At 61.1% G+C, this 27629-nt stretch overlaps 2 protein-coding genes across 4 annotated transcripts; one reads left to right on the top strand and one right to left on the bottom strand.

The window, feature by feature from the left end:
• Positions 1–144: 144 nt before the first annotated feature.
• On the bottom strand, positions 145–10177 carry PAOX (polyamine oxidase). Of its 2 annotated transcripts, XM_026010640.2 has the most exons (7): positions 9917–10174; positions 9093–9579; positions 7370–7569; positions 5174–5426; positions 3670–3782; positions 3129–3286; positions 561–963 (listed from the first exon to the last, which is right to left on the bottom strand). In XM_026010640.2, exons 1-7 carry the CDS (start codon positions 10107–10109, stop codon positions 820–822), a joined length of 1548 nt encoding a protein of 515 aa, XP_025866425.2. In that variant the 5' UTR covers positions 10110–10174; the 3' UTR covers positions 561–819. The 2 variants fall into 2 exon arrangements, with proteins under 2 accessions (XP_025866424.1, XP_025866425.2); XM_026010639.2 differs by lacking the exon at positions 3129–3286 and having other exon boundaries at positions 145–963; positions 9917–10177.
• Positions 10178–18426: 8249 nt separating this feature from the next.
• Positions 18427–27313, top strand: ECHS1 (enoyl-CoA hydratase, short chain 1). 2 transcript variants are annotated; one of them, XR_011997640.1, is made up of 9 exons: positions 18427–18581; positions 19814–20011; positions 20399–20526; positions 21178–21277; positions 22316–22420; positions 22863–22982; positions 24545–24612; positions 25492–26282; positions 26471–27313. XR_011997640.1 is itself a non-coding variant. In XM_072740520.1 (8 exons), the coding sequence occupies exons 1-8, from the start codon at positions 18494–18496 to the stop codon at positions 25555–25557; spliced, it is 873 nt and encodes a 290-aa protein (XP_072596621.1). In that variant the 5' UTR covers positions 18427–18493; the 3' UTR covers positions 25558–27313. The 2 variants fall into 2 exon arrangements, 1 of the variants encoding a protein (XP_072596621.1); XM_072740520.1 differs by having other exon boundaries at positions 25492–27313.
• The last annotated feature ends 316 nt before the right edge of the window (positions 27314–27629 follow it).

The following is a 27629-nucleotide window of genomic DNA, read 5'->3' as shown; positions in this document are numbered from 1 at the left end:
CTGACAGCCCCACCCCCTGCAGCACAGGGTCCCAGCCTCTGCTGCTCCTGGACCTTCCTCCAGAGACTGGGCAGTTATTGACCTTGACTTACATTAACCTCTAGGCATTTTGTCCTTTCTTCAACTGGGAAACAGCGGCACTTTGGTCCATTCGCTGCGACACTTTGAGGATGCAGCAAGGGAAGATGGGGTCAGCTGAGCAGGGCACCCAACGCACTGGTCAGCACCCATGGCATCCAACACACCCAACACTGCCCGCTCACCCTGACACAGAGCTATCCCACCCCCTCTGCACTCTGGAGGCCGCATTTTTTATTCGCATCCTCTAGAAAACCTCTTGCCCCAGGTCAGGACAGAGTGCCCCTGTGTGCTCATGTCTCCACACTCTCTGGCCCTCACCCAGCCCACACAGCCAGGCCTGAGCACCACCAGTGAGAGCTCAGGAGCACCTGAAGATGCCCAGGACGAGGGGCAACCACAGCACCCACAGCACCCACAGCCCAGGGGAGGGGACACCAGCCCTGCGGTGACTCAGGCAGGTTTAAGGACGAGGAGACACGGAGGCTTTAACACACTTTATATGCATGCCCTCAGCAGCAGCAGTGGCATCCTGGGTCTCATTTCTCCAAGAAGACCTTGCACTCGGGTCAAGCTCGGCCCTGGCCAGACTCAGTGATAGGCGTGAGAAATGAGAGCTGCTCCCAGTCACCACAAAAGGCAGGCTGTCATGGACATCCCCGAATCTCAAGCCCGGCCAGATGCTGTCAGAGGAAAGGACGGTGTCAGCCTCCCCCTGGCACAGGAGGGGCGGAGCAGGGCTCAGAGCTGGGGCCCGGGCTGCTGGGCCTGGGGATCCTGCAGAGCAATGAGCCGGTCGGCCTCCCTCCAGCCAGACAGCAGAGCCCCGTGTGTGGTGGAGTAAAACGTCCGATGTGTGGCTTCCCCTGCAAACAGTATCTGGAGCTGCAAGGAGAAGCCGGGGTTAGCACAGGGTGCCAGGAATCAGGCCGCAGCCGCAAGCCTCTCACTGGCTACAGAGTTGACGGCAAGTGTGTGGCTTCATTGCTCACTAGTCCCACGGAGCCCTGAGATGGTCAGGAATCAGAAGCGGGCACACGGACAGCAGGCACTCCTGCAATCAAATGTGACTGCAAAACGGGGTGCAACGTTGAGAACTTCACCCAAAACACAGAGGGAAAAAAAACCAAAGACGCAGGAATTAGGAGGAAAGGAAGTAAGAAAATTTGAGGACCAGTCCACCACCCAAACAACAAAAATCCCAGAAAAGCGGGAGGAAGACGAGGGCGGGAGAAGGAGAAAAGAGAACTGCAGAGGCGCTCCCAGCTGGCTGAGCACTCGCTCCCAGGACGGAAGCGTGGGTGCGGCAGGAGGCAAGGGGCTCGGCAGGAGGCGAGGGGCTCGGTGCGGTGAGCCCTTGGGGACGGTGGGTCCCTAACATCTTCCATGCGGAGGGAAGTGCCTCTCAAGCTGGGATTTACACCCCGTGTGCGGCTCTCGGGCTACAAGCTCTTGGGGAGACGCCTCCCATAGAAAGGCAGAATCTGTGTCCTGCCCCCTTGAATCTGGGCAGCCGTGACCACTAGGCCAGGGGAGTGTGGCCCTGGGAAGCGAGCTGTGTCCTGCTCCACTGGAATATCTGTGCCAGGCCGTGGGCCGCCACGTGGGCAGCACAGGGGCCCTGAGGAAGCCTGAGCCCTGCAGAGGCCACGGGCCGCACTGAAGTCAGGGTCCCAGCCCAGGGCCACTGTGCAGGAGAAGCAGACCCAGAGGACCCCCAGCCCAGCCCTGAGTGACCCTGGCTGAGACCCCAGACAACACGGGTGAAGGAAGACATAGGGTCCCCCGAGCTGCCTACAGGATCTGTCGGCGTTATAAAGTGGTGGCTTCTACCACGGGCCTTTAGGGGCTTGTTACATAGACAGGCCCGGATGCCTGGAGTAGAAGGGGAGACAAAGGACATGTTCACACATGCACATTTTCTCTAAAAATCTTCCCCCCCCCCCCCCCCCGCCCCGAGTACCCTCTCTTCAGGGAGCTTCCGGAATAAGTGCTCCAATGAAGTAAGTGCACGGGGAAGGGGGGGACAGGGCGCCGGACAGGCTAGACTGAAGCTGACACTGAAGAGTCCAGGCAAACGAGGCTGAAACCGAGCCCCGTGCACTCTCTCACTCATGCACTCACACTCAGGCTCCCTTGCACAGGCTCCAGCTCCACAGCCCGCTCACAGACCTGTAAGCTCTCACATAGATGCACACTCACACCTGCAAACAGGCAGGAGGAGGAAGCACAGCGTCCTCACAGGACAGGAGTGCACAGGGCCTGGGGCAGGGCACATGGGAGCATGGGAGCGCAGCGCTAAGTGCTGGGGGGGCGGGGGGGCTGCAATCGGCTAACGCCTTCTCTGCCGCAGGCAGTCACCCTGTGATGCCGAAAACCGACAATCCAAGGAGCAGCGTTATCGAGCGAGCACACCGGAAAGAAACGGTGATGACTTTGCTGTATTCGCACATGTCAGAGGGCGTCCCTTATCTGCGGGGACCCTTATCAGGTGGGCTGCAGGCCACAGCCAGCACCGGGCGGCCCTGGAGCCACAGGCGGGGGGACCCACAGGGCCAGCCTGCTGGTGCACACGTGCAAGCCTTCCACAGCCAAGTGTTTTGTGAAAAGTGGCAGCACGAGCATGTCGGAGATGCCGGAGATACGGGAACAGTCTGGGCGGGGGATGCTGGGCACCCCAGCCTGCTGGGTTTGGTTACTTTGTTACCAGCTCTTTGGTTACTTTGTTACCAGCATCCTCCCATGCTTAGGCTACATGCATGTAAAACCCTGATAAAACAATATGTTTCAAGATTCCTAATTTCAGGGCAGCCCGGGTGGCTCAGCAGTTTAGCAACGCCTTCAGCTCAGGTGGTGATCCTGGGGTCCTGGGATCGAGTCCTGCACTGGGCTCCCTGCAGGGAGCCTGCTTCCCCTCTGCCTGTGTCTCTGCCTCTCTGTGTGTCTTTCATGAATAAATAAATAAAATATTTTTTTAAAAAAAGATTCCTAATTTCGAACAGCACAGGGACCCAGCCCCAGGGGTCCCAGCCCCCCCTCGCCCGCTTCACCTGCGCCTCTGCGCCGTCCTCGGGCAGGGGCCGTGCCAGCCGGTCGATGTCCTCCCCGGTGCTGCCCACGGCCACGTAGCTGTAGGAGCCCCTGGTGTACGGGGCGCTGTGCCAGCGGGAGCGCAGCACGCTCCTGGGCGCGGGGAGCCTGGCGTTTCCTGCGCCCAGAGACGCGTGTCAGCGCAGCACTGCCGCCCGCCTGGCCCCAGGGCCGCTTCCCTTCAGGACTCAGCAGCTTAAAATGAAGGAAACCACCCGGGAAGAAGACCCAGCCCCGAGCGTATCACCAGAGGCTCTGCGTGTCTGACGGCTGCGCCTAGCTCAGGACTCCCAGCAACAGAAAAAAGAAGTGGAAAGTGTTCACAAAGCTGTTTCAGTCCCTTAGAGAGGAGACCTCCGAGGGACCGCTAAGCTCAGGAAGGCCTGTCCCTGGAGGGCCAGAGCACCAAGCTCAGCTCCAGGCAGCTCTCGAAGCTGGGTCCCCGTCCAGAGATCAGCCTGCGAGGGCCCTGGCGGCGGCCCGGCCACCCATGCTCAGTACCTGTCACCCTGCGGAGGACTTGGGTCAGAGACAGAAGCACCTCCTCGTCGGTCAGAGTCTCCATGAACTCAGACTCCAGCCCGGCGATGAACCCGCAGAGGACGTGGACAGACCTGTGTGGGGAGACAGCCCTGAGATGGCCTGCGGCCGGGCCCTGGACGGGCACCCACAGCGCCCGGGGCAGCTCTGCAAGTGTGGCCGCAGGTCCCCGGGGTTCCAGCACCGAGCTGCTGTTTGCTGCTTCTACTCCGTCCACACACACACACACACACACACACACACGCCGATGTGCAAGGCCACGGCATGTGAACAGGCCCCTTCGCGGATGCGGGGCCGCCGTGCAACCCGGACTAGCAGGCCCGGAGCTCTTCCCACCGCACACACGGTGGAAACGCCAGATGCACCTGAGAACGTCCTCCACGAAGCAGCGGAAGTGATGAACCGTATCAAACCTCAGCTCTCGAGCGCACGTCTCTAATACCCCGGGTGACCAAACAAGATGCGGGCGGGCGGCCCTTGGGCAGCACCCGACGCGGGGCAGCCGTCGGGATGGCCCTGCGCCGAGGGCTGAGCCGCCTGCTGAGTCGCTGCTCCGTCTTTACCGGAAAGAACGTGGCTAGTGTTCCAGCTCGGGTGTCTGGCCGACGTTTTCTTGACGCCGAGCAGCGTGTCTGTCACGAGGAAAACAACCGCAAGTGTTTCCTGCCAACGATGAAACTGAAGCGCTCACACGAACATCACATTTTAGAAAACTTCTATCTGCTGCCAGCTGCTCTATAGGTTCCAACACCAAGAGATGTTTCTGAGACCCACGGTGACGTCAATCAATCCCATCGTTTGATATCGTACAGTGAAACGTCGCAACATCCGGAAGACGGGGCGCTCGGCTGAGATCCCCGCGTGGCGCAGGGCAGGCGGTGGGTCCTAGCGTCCCGCGCGCGCCCGGCGGAGGGTTCAGACCCCGCACGGCGCCCAGGGAGCCCCCCCCCCCGCCTGAGCTGTGGTGCCCATACCCACAGTCATCTGGGGCTCTTGGCGCGGCTCCCCTTCCCAACTACGTGTCTGAGCGGAGACTGTCGTCGACTTCACGTGGAACGAAGCTCGGCACCACCGCTTGCCAGCAGCGGGACTACGGAGCCTCTGCTATTGAGCCAGGCCATAAAGACAGCAGGAGAAAAGCACAGCATCGCCACTCTCCTCACTAAAGTTTGTTTTAGAGATACAGTTATTTGGGGGCGGCTGGGGGGCTTCCTCCATGCCACAGGCACACTCCAGGCCGAGGCCCCGACCGGCTGCCCGGGGAGGCTCCTGGTGCCCCATGGCGGCTGCGGCCCCGGGCCCCCTCGGCGCTCCGGGGCCCTCCACGTCCCACCCGGAAATCCTCCACAAACATCTCCTGGGGATCGATGCGCTGCTGGACCCTCAGCCGAGCCCCCGCCCACGAGCCAGCACCCCGGGGCCCACAGCTGAAGCCTCCGCAGACAAACCCAAGGAGCGTACATACTCAGAGGAAGGCAGGACCCAAAAGCCAATGAGCTTCTTGAACCAGACGTCCTGCAGCTGAGAGGCGACGTCCTCCAGGGGCGACATGTCCTCCCACACCACCTGGATGTGCTGGCAGCCTGGCTCCCAGAAGGGCTCCTCGAACTCCAGGAAGATTTTATTGTTCGTCCCAAAGCCCAGTTTCCTGATCACGTCGGCCTTCTCGGTGGGCAGTGGTGGCTCAAAGAAGGTGTCCACGTGTTCCTTAAGAAAACCTGGAATTCACAGGTGCACTCACCTTACACCCCACAAATCTCTCAAGCTGGAATCACCGGCCACAGGAACCGGCCCGGAGGCCCGTCAGAGGGGTCAGGCAGGGAGGCTGCCCGAGACCACGTCCGCAGAGACCCACGCCACCCCCAGCTCTCAACTGGGCTCCCAGGAATCGGGCTGGCCCCGGCCCTCGGGACCAGCCTCGGGAGCAACACACCGTGGAGGGACACAGAAGGCCCCATGGCCACCAGGTCAGCCAGGGACCGTCGGCACAGCCCCCCACCCCACCCCCAATGACCCTGTAGGACAATTTCTCACTTCTAAACCCATCTGCCTCTCAATGTCTGCAAACCGTGCTGCTCTAGATTAGTTGGGAGCAGCATCACAACCTACGGGCTTTTTCCAGAAGCTACGTGAAAAATAATCTGTGTGGCAGAAACAGTTCTGGGCCAGAGTGAAGCCAGGAGATGGAATATTTACGGCACAAGCCACTGTCCTTAGGACACAGACAGTGTGCAAGTCAGTGAGTAAAGGACAAACAGCCCAACAGGGAACAGACCCGCAGAGGCCGCAGAGACCCACAGAGGGGTCTCCGTGCCCTCCACAGGCCCGTCAGAGACCCTCAACCGGGCAACTCCTGCTACTGCAATTTGTGCCTCAGATATATTCATGCGACTGCATTTAAATGCACATGGAGGGCAACCTGGGTGGCCCAGCGGCTTAGCGCCGCTTGCAGCCCAGGGTGTGATCCTGGAGACCCAGGATCGAGTCCCACGTTGGGCTCCCTGCGTGGAGCCTGCTTCTCCCTCTGCCTGAGTGTCTGCCTCTGTGTGTGTGTGTGTCTCATGAATACATAAAATCTTAAAAAAAAAAAAAATACACATGGAAATGCTGCATAAAACAGGAAAGAGTGAAAACCTCAATTTCTATCAACTTTAAGTAATATTAAGCAATGACTCCTACATGGAAGAAAACGCTGTGTGCCTATAAGGAATAAATGTGACAGGTGTCCTGGCTCCTTGTGAACAAAACCAACAGGCGGCAATGCACCTGCGGATCACAGCAGGGCCTCAGCAGGCACGCACTCCAGCTGCGAATGACACCGACATGGGTGCCAAAAAAAAAAAAAAGACCGACAGATTTCTATGTGCTCGTCTGGAAGGACTGACAAAAGTCTTATTCACTAAAAAAAAAAAGGGAGCGGCAAACAGAGCAGCAGAGGACTGTGTTAACACGTCCGGTGGGATTCCGCGTGTGGGAGAAAGGACGTGGGTGCTGAGCAAGCTCGCCCCCAGCCAGCGCCTCCTGAAGGGACCCCAGAACGCAGGCTGCGGCCACCAGGGGTGGGCAGACCCTCGCTCTGCACCTCACATCGGCTCTGGCCCCTGCTGGCTTTGTGACCTTGCACGATTAAGTGACTTATTTCCGTTTGCATCTGTCAAACAGCGTGGGACATACACGTCCCCAGCTGCCTGAGGGTAAATGAGATGGCACAGCACAGTGTGGCTCTCAACCCCGTCCACCTTTTGTCAAATTGTCAAAAAGCCTCTCTCTCCGGCGTCAGATCTCAGATTAAACAGAAGCACACGCGTGCCCCTTCCTCAGCTACAGCAGGGCTGAACCTGAGACCCGGCTCTCACAGCCTGCTCCGTCTCCCAGAAAGCACAGCTTGGTGAGCGCCTGCGGGCAGTCCCAGCCTTTCCAGAAATGACCTCGGGAGGAGCAAGACACGCACGTTCTCTTACTGGGAAACTCACCTCCCAGGCAGCAACCGCTACAAACCGCAGCAGAGCAATCCGTGTGACACTAGATGAAAACGGGAGCCAGGCCCCGAACCAACACTGCGAAGCCTGCTGGGCAGGGGCAGAGCCGGAGGTCGGGACCCCCGGGGGGCGGTGGCCTCGGGGAAACCCACGGGGAAACCCGTGGGGAGGACGCGCTTTACCTAAGGGCACGGTGACGATGACATGATGCACAGGGAAGCAGCCTCCGTCCTCACACTCCACCAACACCGGAAACGTCTCCCCAGGAGACGCGGCCTCCTGGAAGGACCCGTTCCAGTGAATGGTCTTCACAGGCTTGTTAAAAATGATCATATCCTCTGGCAAGGAGGCCATTATGTGGTTTGTGAGGCCCTGATAACCCCTAGGAGAGACGGGGGGGGGGGGGGGGGGGGGGGGGGGCGGTGCTGTCGGAGGGGGCTGCGGAGGAACGCACGGGCCCCCCAGGGGTCTCCAGGCCACCTCGAACACCGGTACCGCTGCCCCAGCTAAAGAGGCTCATGGGAGCATGAGCCGACGGAGCTGTGAGACAACGAGCCCCCCTCTCCCCCCCCCCTGGAGTCCCACTTCTGATCACAAATGATCAAGGAGCCTTGGGGTGATGCTGGGGAGCCCAGCGGGACCGCCCTGCCTGGGTGCATGGGTGGGGGGGGTCCCAGGATACAGGAGGGGCCCGAGTGCATGGATGGGGGGTCCCAGGCTACAGGAGGGGCCCGGGTGCATGGGGGCCCAGGCTACAGGAGCGGCCCGGTGCATGGGAGGCCCAGGCTACAGGAGGAGCCCGGGTGCATGGGGGGGGTCCCAGGGTACAGGAGGGGCCCGGGTGCATGGGGGTCCCAGGGTACAGGAGGGGCCTGGGTGCATGGGGGGGGTCCCAGGGTACAGGAGGGGCCTGGGTGCTTGGGGGGCCCAGGGTACAGGAGGGGCCCGGGTGCATGGGGTCCCAGGATACAGGAGGGGCCCGGGTGCATGGGGTCCCAGGATACAGGAGGGGCCCGGGTGCATGGGGGGTTCCCAGGGTACAGGAGGGGCCTGGGTGCATGGGGGTCCCAGGGTACAGGAGGGGCCCGGGTGCATGGGGGGTTCCCAGGGTACAGGAGGGGCCTGGGTGCATGGGGGGTCCCAGGGTACAGGAGGGGCCTGGGTGCATGGGGGTCCCAGGGTACAGGAGGGGCCCGGGTGCATGGGGGGGTGGTCCCAGGGTATAGGAGGGGCCTGGGTGCATGGGAGGCCCAGGGTACAGGAGGGGCCCGGGTGCATGGGGGGGTCCCAGGGTAAAGGAGGGGCCTGGGTGCATGGGGGGGTCCCAGGGTACAGGAGGGGCCCGGGTGCATGGGGGGCCCAGGCTACAGGAGGGGCCCAGGTGCTTGGGGGCCCAGGCTACAGGAGGGGCCCGGTGCATGGGGGTCCCAGGGTACAGGAGGGGCCCGGGTGCATGGGGGTCCCAGGGTACAGGAGGGGCCCGGGTGCATGGGGGGGTGGTCCCAGGGTATAGGAGGGGCCTGGGTGCTTGGGAGGCCCAGGGTACAGGAGGGGCCCGGGTGCATGGGGGGGTCCCAGGGTAAAGGAGGGGCCTGGGTGCATGGGGGGGTCCCAGGGTACAGGAGGGGCCCGGGTGCATGGGGGGTCCCAGGGTACAGGAGGGGCCTGGGTGCATGGGGGCCCAGGCTACAGGAGGGGCCCGGGGAACATGGGAGGCCCAGGCTACAGGAGGGGCCCGGGTGCATGGGGGGGTCCCAGGGTACAGGAGGGGCCCGGGTGCATGGGGGGGGTCCCAGGGTACAGGAGGGGCCCGGGTGCATGGGGGCCCAGGCTACAGGAGGGGCCCAGGTGCGTGGGGGGCCCAGGCTACAGGAGGGGCCCGGTGCATGGGGGGCGAGCACCTACCCAGGAAAGGTGCAGTCCAGCCCCGGCAGCACGGTGTACTCCCCGAAGGGCGCCAGGGCCACGAGGTCCATGCTGTGGGTTCCGCTCACGCAGCACTCCACGTTGAGGAAGTTGTGCATCAGGGCGAGCCGCAGCCTCCTGGCGTCCTCGCGGTCCGTCCAGCCGGCCGCCAGCGCCCTGAGCGCGCCCCTCACGTACTCCCCGACGCTGGGCGCGGGCGCGGCGGCCCCACGCACGAACTCGCGGGCCTGGTCTATGAGGCTGTGGAACAGACTCGCCGTCTCCGCCACCAGCTCGCGGCTCACGCTGACCCCGGAGCTGGCGTAGGTCACCGAGGGCAGGCCCACGTGCCCCCCCGTCTCCATCCGCTGGTTCTCCTCCGACAAGTCCTTCTCCCGCAGCAGCCGGTGCTCGGCCGCCAGCTCAAAGACGGGGTTGCCGCGGGAGGGCCCGTGGATCCAGTGCGCGCCCAGCTCCAGCACGCCACCTGCGGGGCAGCAGACGGCCGGGCCTGCGCCGAGCGCTCCTCCGGGCCGCCTTCCCCAGCCCCAGGCCTCGTTCGAGCGGCCCCTTAGCCCTTGAGGGGGCTGGCCCGCCCCCGCCCTCGGAGGGCCCCCGCGGAGGGGCAGGGGCAGCAGGGGTGCCCGAGGGGGCGGCCGCGGGGCCCGGCTCGGCGGGGATTGGGGACCGCGGCCTTGACCCGAGGCGCGGGGTGGGGCGCACGGGCCCTCGGGGGGCTCGGGGTCGCTGAACCCGGGCGCAGGCGGGCAGCGCCCGTGGGGCTCCGGGGCTGGGCTCGGGGAGGGGCTGCGGGAGGCGGTTACCGAAGCCGCGCTCCGAGCGGATGCGGCCGCCGGCGCGGGCCGTGGCCTCCAGGACCCGCAGCTGCGAGAAGGCCCGGTGCGCGCGGAGCCTCTGCGCGGCGCCCAGCCCCGCGATGCCGCCGCCCACCACCAGCACCCGCCGCCCGCGGCCCGGCCGCTCCGCCTGGCCTCCGCTCCACTCCATCGCGCCCATCCACTCCGTGCGTCCGGCCGCGGCGAGGTGCGGAGAGCCCCGAGGGGACCGGGGCGGGGCGGGAGGCGGGGCGATGGGGAGGGGCGGGGAGGGACGGGGCGTGGGGCCGCCGGCAGCCGGAGGGGGGCGCGGGGAGGGACTGGAGGTGGGCGGCAGTGGGGGCGGGCTGGGGGCGGGGCGATGGGGAGGGGAAGGGAGGGGAGGGACGGGGTGGGCACGGGGCCGCCAGCAGCCGGATGGGGGCGCGGGAGGGACTGGAAGTGGGGCGATAGGGGAGAGGAGGGGAGGGGAAAGGAGGGGGGGCGGGGAGGGGAAGGGAGGCGGGGGCGGGGAGGGACGGGGTGGGAACGGGGCCGCCAGCAGCCGGCTGGGCGCACGGGGAGGAACTAAAGGGGGATGGGAGTGGGTCGCGGCTGGATACGGGAGGGGCGGGGGGGGCACGGAGCGGCCAGCAACCGGATGGGGGCGCGGGGCCAGGAGGGACAGGAGGGGGATGGGAGGGGGGCAGGGCTGCATAGGGGACGGGAGGGGTGGATGCGGGCAAGGGAAGCCCAGGGGCAGGGGAGGGGAGGGAGGGGGCGGGGCGATAGGGTGGGGCTGGTGGGACCACCTGCTGCAGGAGTGGGGCTGAGGCGCGAGGCGGCAGGTGCAGGGCAGTAGGAGGACGGAGGAGCGCCAGGCCAGGCCAGGCCCGGGTGGCGGCCGTGCCACGTGACCTCTTGTCCTGGAGTTGCGGCCCCCGTGAGTGGCGCAGGGGTGCGGGCTGCAGGACAGGGTGAAGGCGAGCGCGCTTGGCGGTGGGTGTCCCGGCTGTGGGCCGGCGCGCAGGAAGAGGCCCGAGCCGCAGCCCCACTGCTGGGCAGTCCGGGCAGCTGTCCCCGCGGACGGAGGCCACGAAGCAGGCGTGGAAAGGCGCCCAGAAGGTGGAGGGCAGGCCTCGCTCCTGCCTCAGGAGAGCAGCACCTTGGGGCCTCCGGCGGATTCCGAGGGTGGCGGCGGCCCAGGGTGGCACGGGGAGAGCCTGGCCTGTCCAAAGTGGGGCTGAGGGACACCTCTCCGCGGGGACGGCCTCCTCCGTGTACACACGTGTAATCCACATAAAGTACAAAATTCAAGAGAAGAGGGGAGGGGAGAACTTTCTCGCACACGCCCCGCCCCTGGTCCGGGAGTGTTTAGTGCATATCCTGATTCTGGAAGGTCTGGTCTCTACTGTCTTGCAGGGATTACAGAGCTTCTGCCAGAGGCTTTCCTGGGACACCACCCAGGGCGTGTCATTCTTTGCCGGCCACGTCCAGATCCGGCCACTCTCGCCCAGCGGGAGGCTTCCGTGGACTTTCCGTGGGTGGGACAGGAGGCCTGCGGCCTCAGGACCACCCCTAAGTCAGCCGCAGCCTGGGCAGGTGGTCCTTCCGTCTGGGCCCCCCACCTCCGTCGCCCAGAGGACTCCCTCCTTCCCCGGGGGGCTGGGCCTCCTCCCCCAGCTCTTGTCTTTTCTTGGTTCCTCCCGTTGGGGTGAAGCCCGGCAGACACGCCGGGAGGTCATTTATTTAGTGATATTGGAAACCGGAAAATGTCTTGGTTTCACCCTCACACTTGATTTGTAGTTTGCCTAAGCATAGAACTCTAGGTTAGGGACGCCGGGGTGGCTCAGCAGTTGAGCGCCTGCCTTCTCCTGGAGACCCGGGATCGAGTTCTGCGTCGAGCTCCCGGCGTGGAGCCTGCTTCTCCCTCTGCCTGTGTCTCTGCCTCTCTCTGTCACTCATGAATGAATAAGTCTTAAAAAAAATTTTTTTTAAAAGAACTCTAGGTTAGAGACCTTCGGACTGTGCAGGCCCGTCTCCGGCCCGGGAGTGCCCGTAAGAAATTCACAGGCATTTGAATGTGTGATCCTTTACCACAGTGGAGGCTGCTCCTCCCTGCAAATATTTAGGATCCTCTGTGGAAATTTCACAGTGTGCTGCGTCCTTGTGGTGGACGTTCTCTCGTTATTTTGGGAACTCAAAGCGCCCTCAGTCTGGAAACTCCTGTGCTTCAGACCTGGGAACTTCCTTCATAGGTTATTTCACTAATCATTTCTTTCCACCAATGACTTGTCCCCCCCTTCGCTGTTGCCTCTGTCTAAAATTCCTGTTTTAAGATGTCAGAGGTTGGGCGTGGGGGGGGGGGGTGCGCTCAGTGGTTTAGCGCCGCCTTCGGCCCGGGGCGTGATCCTGGAGACCTGGGATTGGGTCCCACATCGGGCTCCCTGCATGGAGCCCGCTTCTCCCTCTGCCTGTGTCTCTGCCTGTCTCTCTCTCTCCCTGTGTCTCATGAATAAATAGATAAAATCTTAAAAAAAAAAAAAAAAGAAGATGGCCGAGGTTTGAGACTGAAGCTTGTGTGTTCAACCTCTTGTCCCCCGTTTCCTTCCTGGCCTTTCGCTCTGCCTTCTGGAGGATTTCTTCCCGGGAGGCTTGTGGGGCTGCCACTGTGCTGAATTTCCAAGAGCTTCTCTGAAACGTTCTGTTCCTGCTTCAAGGGAGCAATGTCTGAGGATGTGCGTGAGAAACGCGGAAGTGTTCTCCTGCTTGGGGGGTTTGCCCCAGATGCTCTCTTCCCTGTTTCTTCTGTTTCCATCTTCCAGGAACTTTTCGTGCTGGCAGGTACTGTTTGTTTGCTCGTGAGGAGGAACAGGCCAGAGGGGTGTTTGGAAATACCAGGTCCGTAAGCGGGACTTATCTAATGAGAGCTTGACACTGGGGAGTTCGGGGGTGGGGGGGGCTGTTAACCGGGCAACCTCCCCCCCCCAGATCCCCTGAGTCCTCCTGCTGGGCTGCCCAGGCTCCCCAGTAAGAGTCTTCCAGTGTCCTTCCTGCAGCGTACAGGTCTACTTGCCAGTATTTTTGAAACCGAAGAGTGGATAGGATGGGGGGGTGGTCAGCATTCTGGGTACCAGAGACTCACCCCCAACTGTCTCTCCTTCTGGAATCCCTCTGTGCAAAAACAGGTGTCCAGGCCGCTGCCAGGATGGCCCCAAGGGCTACTGCCTGGATTCTAACAGCTTCTCTCTCTCTCTCTCTTTTTTGTTTTAAAGATTTATTTATTTATTCATGAGAGACACAGAGAGAGAGAGGCAGAGACACAGGCAGAGGGAGAAGCAGGCTCCAGGCAGGGATCCCAATGTGGCACTCGATCCCAGGACCCCGGGGTCACGCCCTGAGCCAAAGGTAGACAACCGCTGAGCCACCCAGGGGCCCCAATCTAACGGCTTCTTAAACATGAGAAGACCTATTCAGATAATTGGAGGTGCTGAGGGCTCATCCCAGAATAAGAGACAAATCCCAGCCGCCGCGGAACTCAGAAAGTGGACATAGGAACAAATGTACGTATGTGACTCAATGAAACGTAGGTGCGAAGGACGCAGGCACTTTACAAGAATGCTGCTGGGAGAGTCGCTGCCATAGGCGGGAAGCAGAGCGCCCAGACCACAGGGTGACCCCTCCTGTCACCCAGCAGTTTCCGTCACACAGGCAACCAAGCAGGTCAAGGCGCCCACGAGCGACTGCAGGAGCGGCCTGCTGCCCTGGGGACCACATCGGTGGAGAGCAGCTTTTGTGCGGCCGCTTGCTGGGTGGACGCCCCTGGGCCGCCCCTGTTCTCCTTCCTCTGTACCCCATCCCTGCTCCTGGACAGGGTCGCTGACAGCTGGTACACCACCCCCCACACCCCGGCGCGCATCCCAGCTGCACAGATGACAGTACTCTGGGAAGATGCACCCTGGCACACCCAACTGCTGCAAGGCTGCGGGGGGGGGGGGGGGGGGCAGGGAGGGCAACGGGGTGACACAAAGCCCAGGAGGAAACCAGAGGTCCTGGGGACCAGAAGCAGGCTGCAGCACTGGGCCCAGGACCAGTTCACAGAGCTGACCACCCGGCCCCTGGTCTTGTCACTCAGCCTGACATCCCAGGTGATCTGATGAGTCCGATTTGTTTGGGGTGCAGTCACCCTGACCCTAGTGTCACCTGTTTGCTGAGAGGAACAGCTCTCTCTTTGGGGGAAACTCAACCCTCCCCCACTGTGGCACTTGAAGCAACACTGCTGGTTTGGGGGGCTTCCTCCTCCATCTGGATCCCCAGGGCTCAACTAAGCAGGGTCACTGGGCTGCAGTCAATGTCCCAGACGTCTGGTCTACCAGTGGGGACACTTCAGCCCGCAGATTAAAGGTACTCTGAGGTCCCAAACTTGGTAAAGTGGCCACTGGTCTCTGGGTCTCTCACAGGTAGGCCCATGGTGAGGCCCCTGGTGACCCCTGATATCAAGCTGGTGGCAGAGCCTGAGCCACCCAAAGTGGCCATTTCTCTTCCTACTCAATACTGCTCGCCAAATAGCCCAACAGGATCATAGCAAGCCGGCAATGTATTCGATGACCAGAGAATGGAGAAGGGGACATCACGCTCCAGAGGCACCTTCTTCCATATTAGGTCTCATGGTCGGGGTTATATGGGGTTAGGGTAAAAAAAGGCTGGTAAGCAAGCTGACTAGGAGGTTTTTTAGGGAAGCGGGTAAGTTCTGCTAGAATCAGACTGCCACCTCTTTTTTCCCTTAACTGGGCACAGCTGGATCTGTCAGGGCACCAGTGGGTGTTTTCCGTTATTATAATTATATGGTAATGATTGCGAGGCCATCTAGAGGGTTAGCACGCTGTCTGGTATCCCATGAGTTGGGACAGCCTGGAAGATTTCCAGTTCTGCCTTTCTCCTCCTGGCCCATCATCTTCTCTTCACCAGCCAGCCTTTTCCTGGTGCAAAAGATAAAATGGAATGGAGTCACGTATGTCAAGGAGTTTTCAAATGGAGCCGGGAGGCCATTAAGGAGACGGGCCTGGCCTATTCACACCCGCACTGGACGAAACCATGAACTTTGAACTGGGCCAAACCAGGACTGCCTGAACTTAGTGAGAGTGATAGCCCTCGCGGTCACTTATAGTGAGCGGACAAAAGTTTCCTATCACCAACACCAGTCAAAATTCTTAGTAAACGCTGCATACAAGCATTCCCTTTGGTCTTTAAAAAATAAAAATAAAAATAAATAAAAATAAAAACCTTGACTTTTGTTGCAACCCAAATCTCCGCTCCCTAAATTGCAATTCTGAGACCCCAAATAATGCTTTTGTTTTATTTCAACTCTACCTATTTCATCGGTCGACACTGGTAGGATCAGGATCATAAGGGGTTGCAGAGATGGGACACCTGGGGGGCTTAGCAGTTGAGCGCCTGCCTTCGGCTTGGGTTGTGATCCTAGAAACCCAGGATCGAGCCCCACATCAGGGCTCCCTGTATGGAGCCTGCTTCTCCCTCTGCCTGTGTCTCTGCCTCTCTCTCTCTCTCTTTGTGTCTCTCATGAATAAATAAATAAAATCTTAAAAAAAAAAAAAAACCAACAACCAGGGAGTCTGACACCTGGGGGAGGGAGCACCTTAGCACCCCAGGGTGTAGGAGAGGACATTTCATACTGCTTGTGTCCCTTCACTGTGACACCACCGCCTAAATCAAACCATAGCTGCAACCAACACTGGCCTGTAGCTGGGTCTGTCATCGCTGTCCCACATTCTTGGAAACAAAACTAGCATGGCCACGACCAGCACTGGACTCCTCTGTGGTGTCTGAGACCACCGGCAGCGGCTCCAACACAGGCAGGACATGCCTGGTTTTGATGGTGCTCTCCGGTGATACCGGAGGGTCGCCTGAGGCCATCAAGGCTGCAACTACTCAGTGTCATTGCCCATGTGGCTTAAGGAAACCAGGTTTTCTGGGTTTTGTAAACAGCTTTACTGATTACATCTCACATGCCGTACACTTCACCGACTTAAAGTGCACAGATCACTGGTTTACAGTATGTTGTGAATCCATCAGCACAACCCAGGCTAGAATATTTCATCACTCCGAAAAGTGACCTCTCGCTATTTAGCAGTACCCCACGCCCCCTCTGCAGCCCCTGGCAATTTTCTGTGTCTGTGGATTTGTCCATCTGGACATTCACAGAAGTGGGCTCAACAGTAGAATGCGGCCTTCAGTGCGGCTTCTCGCGCTCAGCATGGCTTCATGGTTCACCCGCGTAGCATGAACCAGCACACCTCATTTCTTTTTATTGCCAAACAACATTGTGTATTTGAATCCATTATAGCGCATCCATCGTACAGACACCCCACATTTTGCTCATCCATTCACGCTGATAGACATCTGGGCTTTTCCCACTGTTTTGACTATGGTGAAGGATGCTGCTATGAACACTCATGAACATGTTTTCCTGTAGAGCCGTGTTTTCATTTCCCTTGGGTACATACCTAGGGATGGCACTGCTGGGTCACGTGGTCACGCTGTTTAACCTTTCGAAGAACTGCCAGATTATCTTATCAAAGTGACTGCATCATTTTACATTCCTACCAGCGATAAATAAGGCTTCCCATTTCTCCACATTCTCGCCAATACTTACTGTCTTTTTGGTGATAGCCACTCTACTATGTACCAAGCGGTATCTCATTGTGGTTTTGATTTGCATTGCCCTAGTGACTGATGATATCGAGCACCTTTGTGTGTGTGCATTGGCCACTTGTGTATCTTTTTTTTTTTTTTTTTTAAGATTTTATTTATTCATGAGAGACACAGAGAGGTGGAGACACAGGCAGAGGGAGAAGCAGGCTCCATGCAGGGAGCCGGAGGTGGGACTCTATCCCCGGTCTCCAGGGTCACGCCCTGGCCCGAAGGCAGATGCTTAACCCCTGAGCCACCCGGGCTGCCCCCCATTTGTGTATCTTTACTGGAGAAATTTCTGTTCAGTCCTTTGCCCATTTTTTTTAAGTTTTTTTTTTTTAATCTCTATACCCAACACGGGGCTCAAGCTCAGTACCCTGAGATCAAGAGCAGCATGTCCTTCCAACTGAGCCAGCCAGGCTCCCCTCTTTTGCCCACTTCTTAATGGTTTGTCTTTTTTTTAACGGGGTTATAAAGTGTTTTTTATATATTCTAGATAGAACACCCTTACCAGATACGATTTGTAAAGATTTCCTTCCATTCTGTGGGTTGTCTTTTCACCTTCTTCATGCTATCCTTTGAAACACAAAAGTTCTTAATTTTGCTGAAGCCCAATTTACCTAAATACAGATATATAGATATGGAAATTAAGAAAGGGAAACCTGACCAAAATGGAGTGGGGAGGCCAAAAGGGGAGCGCCAGCACTCCCTGCTGATTACAGATCTGTGAATGACAGACCCCAAGGGAAGAATCCTCAACAGGAGCCAACTGCAGAAAGAAAAAAAAAAAGAAAGAAAAAGGAGCCAACTGCAGGCCCCAACAGGAAAGGCGAACATTGCCAGGTCCACAGGACCCAGACCCCCCTGCAACTCAGCTTGACCTCCTGCTGGTGTCCAGTGGAGGTCAGAGCAACCCCTCCTAGACCCGCCTGCTCCGCTGCACTGGCCCTAGAGCTTGCATGTCCTTAATTGCAATTCTCTGCTTTTCCTGAATAAACCCAGTTTTGCTGGTAAAATAAGCCAATTTTATTTTGAAGGTCAATGCAAATACATTTCTCTGCCGCCGCCCGGACCCCAGCCCCCAGCCCTCACCCACACCCTTTAGCACAGGCCGGGGGTGTTTCTTCCTTCGACCCTCAACCTGGAGACACACGTTGCTGAGTGTTCGACTCTGGCTTGAATTTTATTATTTAAAAGCGTGGGATTCACTTTTCATTACTAGAGGGGCTGTCTCCCGCGTGCACGGGTGCACCAGCCGGGCGGGGCCTGGCGATCCAGTCTCCACGCTTCAGTGTCATCGCCAAGACTAAACCGTCGTTAAAATCGATCTTCCCTTTTTTTTTAATTGATCTTCCTTTAATTAAACTGCCCACGGCCTGGAGTCACGGGCGTCCGCGCCACTGCACGGGCCAGGCCCACAGGCCCAGGGCGCAGGGGAGGGGCGACCTGGGTCACCAGCCCCGGATGCCCCCGCACACCTCCGCGGCGGGGAGCGCGGCCGGGGCGTCGCGGGCTCCGCGTGCCGCGAGCAGCGCCCCGACGTCCGGCTCCCGCCCCGCCTCCAGCCCGCAGGGCCGCCCGGGAAGTGGGGGAACGAGCCCGGGGCTTGGGGCAGAGACCCGAGGTCAGGGGAGGCGCCGCAGGCCCGCGGGGCCAGCGGGGAGTCAGAGGCCCCGCCCCCGGCCCGGCCCCGCCCCTTCCGCTCCCGGCCCCGCCCCGCCCCCACGTCGCCGCGCCCCCTTCCGCCGCCCCCTGGTCTCGCGATGCCTGCGCCTTCTCGCGACGCCAACCCGGAGGCGGGGCGGGCCCTGACTGGCGCTGCCGGGGGCGGCTCCGCGGGGCGGGGCGGGGCGGGCGAGCTGTCCTCGCGGAGCCATGGCTGCCCTGCGCGTCCTGCTGCCCCTCGTCCGCGGCCCGCTGCGCCCCCAGCCCCGCTGCGCCGCCCTGCGCCGCTTCGCCTCGGGTGAGCGGGGGGCTGAGGCCGCGGGGCGCTGACACCGGACCTAACCCCTCCCCCGGCCGGACCCCCCGACCTCACCCCTCCCCCGGCCGGACCCCCCGACCTCACCCCTCCTCCGGCCGGACCCCCGACCTCACCCCTCCTCCCGCCGGACCCCCGACCTCACCCCTCCTCCATCCCGACCCCTCGACCTCACCCGTCCCCCGGCCGGACCCCCGACCTCACCCCTCCTCCAGCCAGACCCCTGGACCTCACTCCTGCTCTACCCCCCCCACCTCGCCCTCCTCCACTCAGAGCCCATCAGTGCCCCAGCTCCTCCTAGGGCCCGCCCCACCCCTCTGCTGTCCCGCTGGGCACCCCTGCCAGCACCTGCTGCCTCACTCTGCCAAGCTCTGGGGGGCTCACAACCAAGTGCTAGGACCAAGTGTTCTGGTCGTTTCAGTTTGGTTGTTGGTAAAATCCTGCAGGATTTATGGAACTGAGGGAGGCGGTGCAGGTGGGGCCTGGGAGCTGGCAGAGGTCCTGTGCTCTGTGCGCAGCGCGTCCCTCCCGCCTGCTGCTGTTCCCGAGTCTGTTCAGACTCTCCCTGCCCCAGCTGGCCCGACCGTCCACTCAGCCCTCAGGCCGGGGCCGCAGTGCTCCTTGGGGACTCGGCCCTCCCTGAGCTGGGGGAGGGGTGTCCCTGCAGCTCCTTCCCTCACCCAGGCACCCACTTGCTGCCCGGCTACCAGGGCATGTTGGCGTTACCCTCAGTTCCTGTGATGAGCTGCTTTGTGGGTCCTGACCTGCGGGCAGCAATCGTTTCCTGGGCTGCGGAGCGCGCCTGCTTAGCCCTTCTGCTGAGTTCCTCCCCACCAGACCCCCAGGGGGGCGCTGTGCTCCTCAGGCCACCGGGTAGACACCCACCTGCGGCCTCGCAGGTCACCCCTCCTGTCCGGGCCGCGGCAGTCACCCTTCAGCGGCGTGCGCCTCCCACTCCGTCCTCTCCCCCAGCTGCCATTCCTCCCAGGGGGAAGGAACCTGTGTCCCCGTCCCTCGTTCCTGCTGAGTCACAGGGTAGACGTGCTCAGATTTGTGTGGAAGTAGGTGCTGGGGCAAAGGCCACCCACGAGGCAGAGAGCTGTGTGCTGCTCCCCGAGGACTGGGCAGGGGACCGGTGGGGGTCACTCTGACTGCTGACGGGTCAGTTCCGCTGCTCCGATGCCTACGCGGGTGGAAATGCTTTCCTCCCCCAGGTGCTGACTTCCAGTACATCATCACGGAGAAGAAGGGGAAGAACAGCAACGTGGGGTTGATCCAGCTGAACCGCCCCAAAGCACTCAACGCGCTCTGCAATGGGCTGATGACAGAGCTCAACCAGGCCCTGGAGGCCTTCGAGGAGGACCCGGCCGTGGGGGCCATCATCCTCACGGGCGGGGAGAAGGCGTTTGCAGGTGCGTGGGCAGCGGGGCGCTGGTCGCCCAGGCGTGCGAGGGGCGGGCGGCGGCGTGAGCAGCCTGGGGTGTAAACACGAAGTGTAAACGGAGCCGGTCCCGCTCGGAGAGCCGCTCTGCCCGTCTAACGTGTGTGCTGTGCCAGCAAAGTCAGTGCGTCCAGAGGATTCGGGTCCTTGACGCTCAGTCCGTGCCTGGTGAATGAGCCTCACCGTCCGAGTCCAGGCCCTGTCCCGCTGTCCCCGCTGTCCGGCTCCGTGCAGGTGGCCGTTCCCAGCGGCCCCCGGAGCCTACACACTGCACACTCGTGGCTCCCTGCGGGCCGGGGGTGCAGCTGTAGCGGGGTCTCTGCTCTCTGGTAACCGGGACCTCCTTTCCTCTCTCCAGCTGGAGCCGATATCAAGGAAATGCAGAACCAAACGTTCCAGGACTGTTACTCGAGCAAGTTCTTGAGCCACTGGGACCAACTTGCCCGGGTCAAGAAGCCGGTCATAGCTGCCGTCAACGGTTACGCTGTGAGTGTCAGACCAAGTCCCCTCTCCGCACGCCGCTCCTGCCGAGTGTCACTGCAAACCCCGGAAGTGCAGGGAGGACGCGCTGTGGCACAGCTTTCGTGGTGGCTGTCCCGCTGCTGGCTTCCCACTCATTGTTGGGAAAGCCCCTCCCCACAGCCTCCGTGACTCCTGGGAACGTCTCCCCTCCGCTAGGCTGTAGGCCGCCGCACTCGCAGGCTCACCTCTTCTGCTGCCATCGAGAGCTCTGTGTGGCCTCAGGGTCTCTGGGCGCGTGGACCCTCAGAGGCCCTGGGTCGATGGTAGCGAAGCTGAGGGCAGCTCAGCTCCTGATCCTTTCATGAAGCTCCGTGTGGGTGAGGCGAGGCCAGCCCGTCAGGTTCACTGGACCACAGTGGTGCCTGCTGGTTCACGGACTCTGGCTGCCGTCGAGCCCCACGGCCCCGCAGAGACCGCGGGACCCCAGAGCTCAAAGAGTGTGCCGTGGGCGCTTCACAGAGGGAAGCGCCAGCGTCGGCCCTCGTGGCTAACTCACCTCGTGTCTCCGTGCTAATCTCGGTTACGCTCTGGGCCGTGTCCATCTTAACTGCAAATTCAAGTAAGCAAATGGACTGAATTTCTGACTGGCGCCTGGCGGGCCCTCGTGTTTTGCAGCTTGGTGGCGGCTGTGAACTCGCTATGATGTGTGACATTATTTATGCTGGAGAGAAAGCCCAGTTTGCACAGCCGGAGATCCTGCTAGGAACCATCCCAGGTAAAGAGTGACGACGTCTCTGGCGTAAGGTCTCCAGGTCCATTCTCCGGAGCCTCGGGAGCTTTTGGGCGTTTCCGGTAATAGACAGAAGTCTGCAGCTTGCACCTGGCGAGGGACCTGTGCTGTCCCCTGAGCGCCGGCCAGGCGGCCACCTGGCTGTGCCCTCTGCCCATTGAGCTGACCAGCACACTAAGCCGCAGGGGACACAGCGCTCCGAGAGTGGCCCCGGGGCCTCGGGGCTGCACAGGCTCCCTGATGACCGCCCGGTCCCTTATCGGACGCTGTTGGGAAGGGCTGGGCCACCCACTGCATTACGACTGCAGTGATTCCTGCTGGTGACCTGGGGTTCTGCAGAGCAGGGAATCCCATCCCCATGAGGTGGGTGAGGGGAGCTGTGGGCAAACGGGGCCACTGATGAGGACTCCAGGCTTCTGGCCCCTGGGTCTCTGGCCTGCATGTGGAACCCGGGGCCCAGGACATCTGCTGAGCACGGTGAGGTCAGGAGGTGCGTCTGGGGTCGGCTGAGGGTGAGCAAAGCCCTGCGTGAGCTCTGCTGGGTGCTGGGCTCTTCCCGTCCATGCCCACGGTCTCCTCCTCCTTGAGGCAGCGCCTGGGTCTGTTGGATTGTGGGTCCCCCTCAGGTGGTCCCTTGGCTCATGGGGCGGCCCAGGCTTCACCGTGGGGCAGATGACGGGGCAGACCGCTGGTGTTCCTGCCACAGGGCGTCGGCTCCGCAGGAGGCGGGGGCAGCAAGGACGGGAGCTCGGGGACAGGCCACGCCCAGGGCGGCCGGGGGGCAGAGCCCTTGCTGCCCCCCAGGCTGGGCCGGGCCAGCCTCTGAGCTGCAGGGCCCCGATATGCCGGCCCCCCTGTGGAAAGGAGCCACCCTGAGGTTTCGTGGGCTGCCTCCTTGCTGCCCGCCTGCCCCCACCCAGCGGGCCCCTCCCGCCCCTCGGAGCTGCCTGCAGGTGTGTCCGTGTCATCTTGGCGTGCGCTGGCCGGGAGCCGACTGTGACCTGTGGCCGTCTACCTCTGCAGGTGCAGGGGGCACCCAAAGACTGACCCGCGCTGTTGGAAAGTCGCTGGCCATGGAGATGGTCCTCACCGGTGACCGGATCTCTGCCCAGGACGCCAAGCAAGCAGGTGCGGGCCAGGGCCACCCCACAGAGCCACCCTCACGGGGAGCCGAGTGGAGGCAGGGGTGGGGGGCTGCACCCACGGGCGACGAGCACAGTGATCTCGGGTGTCCTGAGAACCCAGGGGACGGCTGACTGTGTTTTACTTGGGACGCGGCACAGACGCGAGAGCAGCTAAAGTAGACGTGTGCTTAGAGTCCTGATAAAACCATCCCGGTTCCCCACCCGGGTCAGCAGTGGGGGATCCCCGAGACCCTCCGCCCACACACCCTTTCCCCGCCCTGGCTGACCGCCCTTCCTCCCTGTTGATGTGTCTGTAGGAGCCTGGTGGCCCCACTCGGGGACTCTGCGGCCCCTTGTTAGCACCGCACAGCCCCAGCTCTAGAGCCGCACCGTGACTCGGGCACCACCAGTGCTGCTTCCACTTGGCGCCCGCCTGTGTGTTTTAGGTCTCGTGAGCAAAATTTTTCCCGTGGAGACCTTGGTCGAAGAAGCCATCCGGTGTGCGGAGAAAATTGCCAGCAATTCTAAGATCGTAACAGCAATGGCCAAGGAGTCCGTGAACGCAGGTAGGAGAAGCTCCGAGGGCCCGACGGCACAGGAGCCCCACAGCCGGGAGTCCAGATTCGCGTCCTAACTGGCCCTGGACTCTTGATGGTGGGGTTCTGGCTCTTGGTGGAGTCCTGGGTTTTGTTTCCTGTGTCACACGTTGTCCTGAAATGTTCCGAGCGTCCTTGGTATCAGGACCCAGGGAAGGAGCCAGCCTGCGGGGCAGAGGGACAGGGGTGCAGGGGTGCAGGGAAATGGCCGGGAGGCCAGGACGGTCCCTGAAGGAAAGCCAGCCGGGCTCCCAGGAAACCCAGTGCACGTCCCGGGACCTGGCGGACGATACCCCGTCCTCGGCCAACGGCTGTGCCTGCCGTGGGGCAGCCTGGCGGCGGCACAGGCTCACGGGACACCCGGGTGACCGCGGACAGTCCAGGCTGCTCCTTGTTGCCCCGGACTCTCCTTCCGCCCTACCGGCAGGGCAGCTCTGGCCCCACTGAGCATCCTTGTGTCTTCACGGAGCCTGCTGTCCTCGGCACTGGGGTCAGCTGCCGGCTTGCTCGCCACTGCCTGCTGGGGGGCTGTGAGCCGGGGGGCTGAGGGGGCCAGGGGGCTGTGAGCCGGATGCTCGGGTCTGCGGCTCCTCTGCAGGGAGGTGGGCGGGCCCCCCAGGCTGCTGGCCTTGGCTGAGCCGCCGTGGGTGACGTGTCCCCACAGGATGAGCACTTAGCTCACGCGGAGGCGGCCCCTGCTGCTTGTGCTGTCCAGGCGCCTGCTGTCCGTCCAGGTGCTCAGCCAGGGACACCACCTCGCCTTCCCGGGGCCACGGTGCCCTGCCCGCCCAGGACTCGGTTATGGCACAGCGTTTTTTACGGTTTTCATCCTTCATTCTCATTTTTTTTTTAATTTTATTTATTTATTCATGAGAGACACACAGAGAAGCAGAGACTCAGGCAGAGGGAGAAGCAGGCCCCATGCAGGGAGCCTGACACAGGACTCGATCTCAGGTCTCCAGGATCACGCCCTGGGCTGAAGGCGGCGCTAAACCGCTGAGCCCCCCAGGCTGCCCCTTCATTCTCATTTTTTAATGCTTTTAAAAATATATGTAATTCCGGGGGGGCACCTGGGTGGCTCAGCCCACAGAACATCTGACTCCTGGCTCAGGTCGTGATGTCAGGTCGGGGGGCCGAGCTCCGGCTCCAGCTCCATGCTCAGCGGGGGTCTGCTTGTGACTGTGCCCCTCGCCCTGCCCCTGCGCCTGCACGTACACGCTCACGGTTTCTCTCAACATAACATTTTAAAAAATAATAAGTTGTATGTGAGTCTCTTGGCCCCCCAGTCCTCTTGTGCTTGCACAGAGTTGGCCGTCGCACTCTTGACTCCATTCCTTGTTCCTCTCCTGTGGGGCCGCTGGCAGGAAGCGGGGGGCAGGGGGCGGGGGGGTGTTCGTAGGCGACCGTGTAGGTCACAATATCACGACAAAATCGAGGTTGTTTGGGTCAGTGGAGAGTGTTTCCTGTCCCCATGAAGAGTTGTCTGTTCCCACATCTGCCCCTGGGTCATAACCTAAGGGATTTCTTTTCAGCTTTTGAAATGACGCTAACGGAGGGAAACAGGCTGGAGAAGAAGCTCTTCTATGCGACTTTCGCTACTGTGAGTGAGCGTCGGGGTGGACGGACGCGGGGCCCCGCCAGAGAGTGCGCTGGGGAGGTCCCCGTAGGGCTGCGGTAAACGAGTTGTCTGCCGCCCCGCAGCTGGATCGGATGCGTTCTGCCCACGAGCACAATTAGCACATAACTGCCCAACGTATGAAGCGTTACATCCTTGACCAAGGTCTCAGGAATCAGGAATCGGGCCCTTAAACGGCAGGCAGCCTCCTGTATTTAAAGGCAATCCATCTGCCGTAATTTTCTAGATCGTTCCAACGACCTGGTGTGGAGTTGGAATGTATCTAATGCTGCGTTCTGAGGCTTCAGAACAGTGTCCTGCAGGATTTGACAGCGAGCGAGAGGCAGTCCTTCTCGTAACAGGCATTGAAACCCACCTGCCGCGATTAGCGTCCTAGACAGGTGTGTTCTATGGGAGCTTGGAAACGGCCGTGGCCCTCGAGGAAGTGAAGGTGTGCGTGTGACCACGTGCACACTCGTGCGTGCGCGCAGGGAAGGTGTAAGGCTAGGGCTTGCACGCCTGTGCCCTGCTCCGTGGCGCTCAGGATGGTCCTCCACGCGGACCGCCACTAAACCCAGGGGCGAATTAGTGAACGGCCCAAACAGGTGCGTCTGAGGTTCCCTGGGTGAGAGTTTGACACACGAAGCGGTGGTTCTTGGACGATCACCCCTGGGGGCTCCGGTGCCCGGGGTTCAGGCCGTGCGCAGGTGCGCAGGCGGTCCCGGGGCAGGACCCTCCCCACCCTGGGAATCTGTCAGAGGAGCCCAGGAGACCGAGAACAAACCCAGAAACGGGCCGAGCCCGCGCCTCCGCCCGTAGGAAACCGGGAGCGCCCATCTCTGCCTATTTTCCTTCTCCCACCAGGAAGACCGGAAGGAAGGGATGACCGCGTTCGTGGAAAAGAGAAAGGCCAGCTTCAAAGACCAGTGAGCGCCGCCGCCTCCGCCCCAAGCCTCGACTCGAAGACAGAAATCACGGTCTGACGGTCTTAGGAGCAAATAAATTCTCTAGTAAAGGGCCCTGTAGGCGGCGCGCGGTCTCTCTGACGCAGGGGCTCTCGCTCTCCTGAGTGGGGGCCGTCCTGAGACTCCGTGTCTGGGGCCTGTTCTCATTCTGACTGAGCAGATTCTTAATCAAAAATTCTCTCACACACACACACAAAGTCTCACGAGGGGAGCTTGGGCGGCGCAGTCAGTTACGTGGCCGGCACTGAGCCCAGGTCATGATCTCAGGGTCGTGGGGCTGAGCCCTGCATCGGGCTCCCTGCTTGGTGGGGAGTCGGCTTCAGACCCTCCGTCTGCTCCTCCCCACATTCGTGTGCACACTTGAGCTCTCTCTCTCTCTGTCAAATAAATGACCCTAAAAAAAGTCCTGCTGGTGAGCCCTCAGTGGTGTGTGTCAGTTTTTACTTGACCCAGGGACTGAGATCTTTCGATGCCAGACTCACTCCGTACAGCCTGCCGTGTTGAGATGGACGCGCGATCCCCGGCCGCTGTGCAGCTTCGCAGCCCCTGAATGTGACGCTCGGAGGAGGGCGCCACCGGCACGCAGCGGACGGAAATCACGCTGTGCCTCTCCTCATGAGCAGACACCACGTCGCTCTTCAGACTTTTGTCATTGTGTGACAACGGTCAAACGGAAGGGAAGTCCAGAAAGTAAGTCACCCGGCACACTCCCAGGGTAACCGCTGTTAACTGGAACGTAGCTTTCTAGGTGCTTCTGTGCACACACATGCACACACACGCACCTGCATACACCGACATGGCTCAGTGCTCTTTTTATGAAAACAGAATTGTGCATCCGCATTTCTTTTACCTTTTTCCTTTTTTTTTTTTTTTTTAAGATTTATTCATTTATGATAGAGAGAGAGAGAGGCAGAGACACAGGCAGAGGGAGAAGCAGGCTGCATGCAGGGAGCCCGATGCGAGACCCAATCCCGGGACTCCAGAATCGCGCCCCAGGCCAAAGGCAGGTGCTGAACCGCTGAGCCACCCAGGGATCCCCCTTCCTTTTTTTTTTTTTTTAATTTAAAGATTTTATTTATTCATGAGAGATACAGAGAGAGAGAGAGGCAGAGACACAGGCAGAGGGAGAAGCAGGCTCCATGCAGGGAGCCCGTCGTGGGATTCGATCCCAGGACTCTGGGGTCAAGCCCTGAACCAAAGGCGACACTCAACTGCTGAGCCACCAGGGGGCCCCCAGGGTGTTTGCTTAAATGCCGAGACCTGGATCAGAACCAGGGCAGACCCTGGGACGCACAGTCTCCAAGGCATCGGGTGTGCCCTGGTGCCCAGCAGGACGGCCATGAGGCTCAGTGCCATTTGCTGCGGGAGACAGAAGGCATTGCTGACAACCCTGAGCAGGACTGTCCCGAGGGCCACAGCCCCATATGGAAGCTCCACCCCCTCGGAGTTAATGGACCTCTGGCTCCATGTTTGGGATTCTGATTTGTTTTTAGAGCCGAATCCTCGCCTTCTCACCTATGCCGCCTGGGTGGCCGAGGTGCAGGGCCTGCTGGCCTTCCCTCCCCTTTCCCTGCACTGCTCCTGGTCCCATCATGCCCAGCGGGGCCAGCCCAAGGCCCTGTGTTCCCGGCCCTGCTAGATCCCAGGCTGGCTCCCAGCTGGCTCCCTCGGCCAGCAGGGCTCCCCAGGGCCCAGCAGTAAAACGGGCACCTTGATTCTCATCAGGTTTTGGTGTGGCTTTGTTGTCTGGTGTATAAAACCTTCCCAGGAGTGGCCAGGCCGCCCAGCATCTCATGTCAGCGCAGGGCTGGGGGTCACGACAACAGCACCGGCCATGAGTCCATCCGGGAAGGAAGCGGAGGAAGGCGGGCTCCAGAGGGAGACAGCCCGGCCACGGCTCTGGGTGGGACTGTGTCCCCTGCGCGGGTGAGCACACGCGTGGGTACCCGCACCGCTGTCTGCCTCCAGCCTGAGTGTGCGAGAGGGATCGGAAGGCCGAGGGCAGTGTCGGCAGGGCCCAGGAGCCTCCGGCATCGG

This window comes from Vulpes vulpes, chromosome 15, assembly GCF_048418805.1.
Source record: "Vulpes vulpes isolate BD-2025 chromosome 15, VulVul3, whole genome shotgun sequence".
Lineage (NCBI taxonomy): Eukaryota > Metazoa > Chordata > Mammalia > Carnivora > Canidae > Vulpes > Vulpes vulpes.
The sequence above is the reverse complement of the archived record's forward strand: the minus strand, read 5'-3'. Positions and strand labels throughout refer to the sequence as shown.